This window comes from Chaetomium globosum, genomic scaffold, assembly GCF_000143365.1.
Source record: "Chaetomium globosum CBS 148.51 scaffold_7 genomic scaffold, whole genome shotgun sequence".
NCBI lineage: Eukaryota > Fungi > Ascomycota > Sordariomycetes > Sordariales > Chaetomiaceae > Chaetomium > Chaetomium globosum.
Genome location: NT_165982.1, coordinates 973,533 through 981,315, shown reverse-complemented (window position 1 = coordinate 981,315; position 7,783 = coordinate 973,533). Strand labels below are relative to the sequence as shown.

The 7,783-nt window shown below is 58.0% G+C and overlaps 4 protein-coding genes across 4 annotated transcripts in view; all 4 read left to right on the top strand.

Annotated features, from left to right (window-relative positions):
- Positions 1–368: 368 nt before the first annotated feature.
- CHGG_09894 (uncharacterized protein) lies at positions 369–1,724 on the top strand (the record flags this gene model as incomplete). Its single annotated transcript, XM_001227820.1, has 3 exons — positions 369–1,016; positions 1,154–1,468; positions 1,671–1,724. The coding sequence occupies 3 exons, from the start codon at positions 369–371 to the stop codon at positions 1,722–1,724; spliced, it is 1,017 nt and encodes a 338-aa protein (XP_001227821.1).
- A 696-nt stretch (positions 1,725–2,420) lies between these two features.
- On the top strand, positions 2,421–3,290 carry CHGG_09893 (uncharacterized protein; the record flags this gene model as incomplete). Its single annotated transcript, XM_001227819.1, has 1 exon — positions 2,421–3,290. The coding sequence occupies one exon, from the start codon at positions 2,421–2,423 to the stop codon at positions 3,288–3,290; it is 870 nt and encodes a 289-aa protein (XP_001227820.1).
- A 1,926-nt stretch (positions 3,291–5,216) lies between these two features.
- CHGG_09892 (uncharacterized protein) lies at positions 5,217–5,954 on the top strand (the record flags this gene model as incomplete). Its single annotated transcript, XM_001227818.1, has 1 exon — positions 5,217–5,954. The coding sequence occupies one exon, from the start codon at positions 5,217–5,219 to the stop codon at positions 5,952–5,954; it is 738 nt and encodes a 245-aa protein (XP_001227819.1).
- Positions 5,955–7,427: 1,473 nt separating this feature from the next.
- Positions 7,428–7,783, top strand: part of CHGG_09891 (uncharacterized protein) — a gene marked incomplete at both ends in the record, with an annotated part of 4,462 nt that continues 4,106 nt past the window's right edge. Inside the window, one exon of the mRNA XM_001227817.1 lies at positions 7,428–7,739. Coding sequence (XP_001227818.1) covers positions 7,428–7,739 — 312 coding nt within the window. The remainder of the gene's footprint in view (positions 7,740–7,783) is intronic.

Genomic DNA, 7,783 nt, shown 5'->3' with positions numbered 1-7,783 from the left:
GTTCAAGTAAATCGTGGTGGGCGACTGGGTGGTTGTCTACTAACAGTACTTAGGTAATTAGATAGCGACAGCAGACAGATAACTACGGGTCAATGTCCGCGGGCATTTTGAACCCCAGACTCTCTGGATGGGAAATGCTGCGCTTTAGCCGGGCCGTTCTGGACCCCACATATTTACCCCTATTTCGTTCTTCGAGTTCTCGCCGTCGTGACTCTTCGCCGCCGCCAATAGCAATAAGCGAGTGTCACCCATAGGATTTGCCAAGTCCCAAAGCCAAGCGTCAAGGGTTTCTACAAAGTTGAGGATGTGTGGCGTTGAGAGCAATCCAAGTTCCATCTTTCCCCAAAATATTTGCTTCCTTCCCATCAATGGCGAAACTCCGGTTTCCCGACTTGCTGGCGTTTCTCACCATTGCCAATCTCCCCCTCGCTGCCGGTTCCTTCGGGGGGTTCGGGGGGTACGGCGATGCATTCACCGGGCGTATAGGTCCGTTCGACGCCAACTCCACACAATTCCTCGAGGCCATCGCAGCCTCCAACGCCACAGCCGTCTACAAAATCCCCGGCCATGACGTCTCCAAACCCTATCCGGGCGCGCCGATCGACGGCTGGCGACTCCACCTCTCCGCGCTCGACATGTCCCAGCCCCCAACCTACCAATTCAGCGACGGGAAGCCCTTCATCGGCTACAGCATGACCATCTCCGCCCCCCCGGCCCTCCTCAAGGCCAACCCGGACGGCGGCGGCAAGATGGTCGACACCGACCCCAGCTGGGGGATGTGCATGTGGGCCTACGGGCACCCCAACCAGCTCACCAAGGAGCGCTACAACAACCCGGCCAACAAGCCGCTCGCCGCGGACGGCTCGTGCGCGGGGTTCCTGTCGGACGCATGCATCGCGGCGCTGGAAAAGGCCACCGAGGACGCGTACTCGGTCGCGGTCTCGGCAACGACATCGCGGCCGCTTCGGCTCCCTCGCCCGATGCAGCGATCTGGACACGCCCGACGAGTGCGGCGAGTGAGGCCCCGGCAACGCCGGCGGCGCGGTCCCCCTCGTATGGGGGCGTGCCGGTGCCGTTTTTGAATGGGTCCGTCACGACCTCGGATGGTTGGGAGTTTGGGAGCGATGCGGGCGAATACTACAATTCGACGAAGGACCTGCAGGAGTTTTGGGATTCGCAGGTGCTGAATTATTGGGTGTTGGTTACAGCTATGGTGAACGTGACGATTGATCCGGATAGGGAGTCGTGGAATCCTGGGCCGGGTCTGCCGAGTGTGCACTGCGTGGCGCCGAATGGGCAAGGGACGGGCAAGGGGTTTACGTTTTCGGGGGTGGTGCCCGCGAATGCCTTGAATGGTGATGGGGAGGAGGATGGGGGTGGTAATGTGGGTGCTGGGAACGGGGGAGGGGATGAGGGCGGTAATGATGCGGGTGCTGGGAATGGGGGTGACGAGAACGGTGCAAGGCTGGTAAGTCCGTGGAATTGGGCCGTGTGGCTCTGGTTGGTTTTGCCGGTTGTTCTCCAGGGCTGAATCAGGGCGTGAATGCTGTTTAACGTTGGTTGAGACGCTCCCCTTTCCAGTTCGGCTGTTTTTGGTCAAGGGTAGCAAGATGTTCTTTTCCACGGTAACTACCTAGGTAACTAATGCATAATTTTGATGTTGATGCAAGGCCCGTAATCGAAGACCCAGCGTGCCTTTCCAAATCCACAACCATTCCTTCTGAATGCAGCTGGTTCTTTTGGACCCCAACGGAAATAACTGTGGAGCCGCGCCGGATTTCCCGCGCCGCCAGGGGTTGGACCACCTGGGCAGCGAGAACGGGAGGTAAGGTACCTTAGTTACCGACAGCGCTGGTGGCAGCTTGCCTCAATTTGCGTTTTCCGTGTATTCGAGCTTTATGGATACACCTGGGCATGCGCAAGTGAGGTTGGATAGCAAGGAAAAGGATGGCGATCATTCGATCATGGATCGGAAGTTTTGGAGCAGAAAAGTGGATTGATCTGGCCAAGGATGCGCCATGATGCAGGCAGGTTGGCAGGCACGTGGGAGCCTGAAGCAAGGCTCCGCCCAATGTGGCAGTTCGTCCTGTTTTCACAGCCTCAACCAAGAAGTTCTGGGGCGAATGCAAGGCACAAGTGCTGGGCAAAATGGGGCGCTCCTTTCATGCATCCTTTAAATTGCCTCGGAGATTCACAAACGGATTCACAAACAGGGTCGCACCACTAAATTTCTTAATTTAGGAGACCCATAAATCGCGTAAATACAGCAGGCACCCCCAGCAGAAGCTTGACCATCTTTTACACAAATTCGTCGTTGATCCTTCCTCTTTTTCCTGCCTCGGCTTCCCATTTCGTCAACAACACGCATTAGTCCCCTCAAGAAGCCACAAGAACTCACAACCTTACCTGCGATCGCCAAAATGCACACCACCACGACCCTCCTCGCCGCGCTCACCAGCGCAACCCTGGCCCTCGCCAACCCGGCGCCGGCAGCGGAAGCGCACCCAGCCCTCGTCACAGCGGCGCCGGCGCTCCACCCCGCCGCCGCGCGGCTCGCCGCGCGCCAGTTCCGAACCACCGACTCCGAGATCTCCAAGTCCATCGCATGCGGGAGCGCCTACCTCTCACTCGCGGGCGACGCGCCACGGGAGACCAACGCCGCCCTAGCCCGATGGGTCCTGAGCGCCGCATCCCCCGCAGCCGAGATCGTCACGGCCACAGCCCTCGACGAGTCCCTGACCTCGCTGTGCGACCCCAGCCTGACGGCGACCCTCACGCCCCCGGCCTCCCTCTCGAGCGCCTGGTCGACCTATCTCGAGAAGGCCAGCTCCTGGATGACGAGCGCGGCGCCGGAGGCCAGCAGCCTGGCGCAGAGCTGCGGCGGCGAGATCGGCGCCGTCATCGGGTTCCTCGTCGTCAGCGACGCCGAGAGCTGCACCAAGGCCGTGCTGGACTTGGTCGCGGCCGCCAACGGCGAGGATGTTACCAGTGCAAGCGACAGCGAGACGGTCTCGCCCACGCGGTCGCGCACGACGGCCGCGCCGGAGGCGTCTGAGACGGGGAGTGCGGGTGGGGATGATGATAACGGCGATGGGGGTGATGATGGCGCGGATAATGGGAATGGGGGTGGTGAGGATGGTGGCTCGGATAACGGCTCCGACGAGACAGGCGGGGCTGGCGCGGCGGAGACCTCCAGCACGTCTACTGGTGGTGTGCCGAGGGAGACGGGCTTTGTTGGTGTCGCTGCTGCGGCGGCTGTTGCCGTGGTCGGTGTTGTCGCTGCGCTCTGAGAGGTCCGGTTTGATGGCGGGGACGATTCTTTGAGTCTTGCCTTGGGCGATGATAGCGCGAGTTCGGCGGTGATCTTATGAATTTTAGACACCACATGGCTGTAATGTTTATGTTTTTAGCGATTGGGAGGTCATGTATATAGACAGGATACGTGACCATGATTCACATCACCTCATTCGCGTGTTAAGGCTTTGTGAAATCTTCCCTGCTAATCTGGAGGATGTTGACGCTGGAGTTCTGACTGGCCAACGGTTATCAATGCTTATTATCCTTTCGACTGAGACATCAACTTGGGGTCACCGCAGACGCCTTTTTATATATTATTATTCATACTCCGCTATGCCCTAGGGCGTGCCGGACCCTCTGCTATTTAGTGTACAGGAAAACCGTGCCCTCCCGGGCTGGGTGAAAAAACCCATACCAACAATCAAGGAACGATGCGTTCTGGTGAGTCTGCGTATACAAAGAGAGGAGGCCTCCTGGCCTCCGAACGGGGGCGTTTCGGGCCGCCGCTTCCAGCTCGAGCCTCCTGGCTAAGCTGTACATCGGCAGCTTCCCCGAGTCCATCAGCCAGTCGAGGATCCTCCTCGCCAGTCGTGCAGTTGTGGGATTGATGCCGTGCAGAACAGAGTAAAAGTCCCGTCGTGTCCGAATCCCAGTTCTCTCCCATCTTCGAGTCAACGGTGGGGCCAAACACCACACTACCAGGTGTTCGGCAGTCTCCCGTCCCTCCCCGCACTCGCAGGCGGGCGTTAGGACCTCTGGGACCCCTCGCAAAAACAGATAGTCCCGTAAGCCTATTGCTCCCGTTCGGATCTGGGTCAGCAGAGAACTCTTTGCCTTGCTGAGACCGTCGTGCCGTCTTAGGGTTTCATCTCGGAATATCGTCTCCCGCTGATGGTCAAAGTCATCCGCCAGTCTGGTGATTGCCCTGTCGTCCCGTTCCTTCAGCCACCTCGCTTTCCAGGCGTCTTCTACTAATGGGTATATAATGCCGAAGAGTTATATCGCGGGCCTTAAAGTTGAGACGCGGTGTAACTGGTAATTCAGGACCGAAAAGGTCATATTCAACTCTCTGTTCCATGTCATAGGGAGGCTTCCCCTCAGTCGCTTTGGACGCCACTACAATCTTTCGCGATTCCCAAGTCAGCGGGTAAATCATGCGGCGAAGCTCAGCAGGAAGACTTTGCCAGCCTGCCCTCTGGGGAGCTTGGCCGGGAATGTTTTGAGTCATATTGAAGATCTGGAGGGCCACGGATGGGATCCACAGTACGAAAGTGCTGAAGTTTTGATGCGAGAAGGCGGACAAACATATCACAGAGTGTGGGTAGGTGTTAATTCATTTTAGAAATGCTTAGGGAACCTTTTCTCATTTATTATAGAGTGTGTGCCGTGTAATAACCACAGCACAGGAGCTCTGAGGTCATGAACATTTGGATGTTTTCCCCGTTTTGGCTGTGGCTGTCGATGGACCTGGTTCCGATTACATCGGAATTTGTCTCTCGACCAAATGGGTGCCAAATTCGATTTGGTCGTGCTCAGGTAACCTCCTTGTAGCATTTCTGATATAGGTATGATATAAGAGGTCAAAGGTAAAAGAGAAATCGTCGACAACAGGCCTAGAGGTTGGGGTACCTTACCCGATGGCGGCATCAAACCCTGGAAACTTAATCCTGCCCGGAGGACAATATTAAGCCAATTGAATCTGGTTTTGCAGGGGGTGGTGTGGGCCAACTGCCCCGCGGTCCGCTTACCGTTCGTGGCACTGCACGGCCGCACAACGCTCAACGTCACACCAACATCAAAACGTGCTGACCTCCCGCGTCATATTCCAACGCTCACTCCTCTGCTGCCCTCCCCCTCCCGCCTATCGCCGCCGACCCGATCACCATGTAAGTGCAAGCCTAGGATAACTACATTATCGAATGAACCCGAACTCTTTAACTAACCGCAACCCCAGGATCGACCCCTCCATCCGCCTGCGCCGGGCAATCCACTCCAACGATGCGCTGCTCGCCCGGCGCATCCTCAAATCCCACCCCCACCTCCTCCACAACCCAGACCTCTCACTCACGGGCAACGCAAGCTCCAACCTCCACCTGGCCGCATCGCTCGGCCACCTGCCCATCTGCAAGCTGCTCCTCGAGCTGGGCCACGAGGCTGACACCCCCGCGCTCAACGACGACCACCAGACGGCGCTGATGCTGGCCGCCGCCGCCGGCCACACCGAGGTCGTACACCTACTCAGCGAGCACGACCCGGCCTCCATCCTGCGTCAGGACGCCCGCGGCCGCGACGCCATCATGGAGGCCAGCCTGCACGGCCACGACACGCTGGTGCAGATCCTACTGACGTACGCTCCGGGGGGCGCGGCGGCCGCCCTCGCGCAGGCCGACGTCGACGGGAACACGGCGCTGCACTTTGCCAGCAGCAACGGCAACCTGCTCGTGCTCCGCACGCTGCTGGCCGCGGGCGCCGACGCCGGTAGGATGAACGCCTGGAGTTGGACCGCCGAGGCTTACAGCGCCACCGTGCAGGCAGAGGTCTATCTCAAGACGCTGGTCGGGGAGGTTGAGCGCCGGAAGCAGGCGAGGAGGGAGGGCGAGGCGGCGGCCAAGACGGGCGGGGCGGTGAGGCTGGTGGGGCAGGAGGTGGGGGATTGAGGGGTGAGGGGTGAGGGGTGGGTGGGTGAGGATGGATGTACGCATATCGTTTTACATTGAGCGATGATGGAAATTGATAGCTGATGTGGTAGCCGATATGTACATGTAGACAAGGAGGAAACGTCGTCCCTGTTCTCAAGTGGCAGTTGTGGGAGGATGGGTCAAGAAGGCAATACCAGCATGTTGGCGGTTAGGCTAGGAGGAAAAGGTGGATGGGAATTGCAACGCCTTCTTTTCCAACACCAGCGTTGGAGACCGTTGTCAAGGGGTTCTCCGCTTCGGTTTACTGGGTTTCAAACGCAGCCTGAAAACTTGACACTTCGTCTGTGATACTTCGAGCACCAAAGGTTCATACACGTCAACTACCGCTTAGCAATCGTGGGATGGTCAGATATCCTCTCACAGTTACACCAGACGCGATCATGCGGAATCTTTGAAGGCCACGTTGCCCTCATCGATGAATCTGCCCCGCCAAAAGTGGCATGATTATCTGATGCGTGGAGATAGCGGTGATGGCAGATGCACGTCTCGTGGCCAAAGAGACTCTGCAAGCATTTGGTTCTTTGACTCTGTATATGCCCTAAGGCCTGAGAAGGTTGCAAGTGGGTGCAGCAGGATCAGGTTAAACAAGGGCTGCTTTTGTCAGGGCTAGAACAACTGACCATATTTCGTCTCAACCTAAAACGATGGCGACACACCGAGAGGAGTTGAACTCAGCATGTGCCCCAAATTCAATGACAGTTCCTCTGCTGGACTCTGGGACAAAGGCCAATGTGACATTGGACTCAATAGCCCTGCTACAGCCACGCACGCAACACCTACTCGCATGAACCGGAGTGAGCCTACAACAGCAGTCAACATTGCATGATGGGATCAAGCCAACGCCCCATTTGTTATAATTTGTGAATAATGATGACAGCATAGTTGGATAACTCAGCTCTCCACTTACGCCTTTTTGCTCCAGTTTTCATCGCCGCTCTAGTAGTCATACTTGGACATAATACCCCCTTACACAAAGCTTCATTGAGGGCAGCCGTCTGGAGTCTGAGTCCCTGCATCACGAGTCGTCTCATTTTGTGGACCTTGCCTTGTCAACCGTAGAACTCAATTGCACCTCCTGCTGTTCGTCTCGACACCCATCTAAGGGGTATCAATGCTGCATGAGTCGCGCCGGTCCTAAGTTTTCAACAACACCACAAAGACTCTCATGATGCACAGAAACCGCCCCTGGCACTAGTGGTCTGACCCACAAAGGAAGCATCATGAGGCTCCTCGCTCATGATGCTCCTGGCATCTCGAGATGACTCTACTTCATGGAGTGTATAAAGATGCCTCTGCCTTCCCAGGTCCCCCCTTTCTCAGCATCCATCCTCCAGCGCCCATCAATCCTGAGCCCACCATCACACGGCAACAGAACACTACCACAACAGCCAAACAAGCAGACAATAACACCCACCATCATCAACCCCAGCAATGATCCTCTCCGGAGCAGGCAGCAATCCCGCCTTCGGCCGCGACCCCGGCCCGCCTCCCCCCTTCGGCCCCCTGACCGGCGCTCCCCCGCCCCCTGACTTGGGCGGCCCCCCTCCCGGCACCATCATGACCGTCCAACCGCCTTACTACACCATGCCCGGCATCCCCGGCATGCCACACATCCCCGGCATGCCCATGCCCCACATCCCCGGCATGCCCGGCCTCCCCGGCCTCCCACCGCACCTGTTCCCCTACTACCACCCCTTCTACCCGGCGCCCCCACCCCCCTACACGGCCGCCCCCGCGGGCAGCGTCGCGCCGCCCGGCCCGCCGCACCAGCTCGGCACGGCCATGAA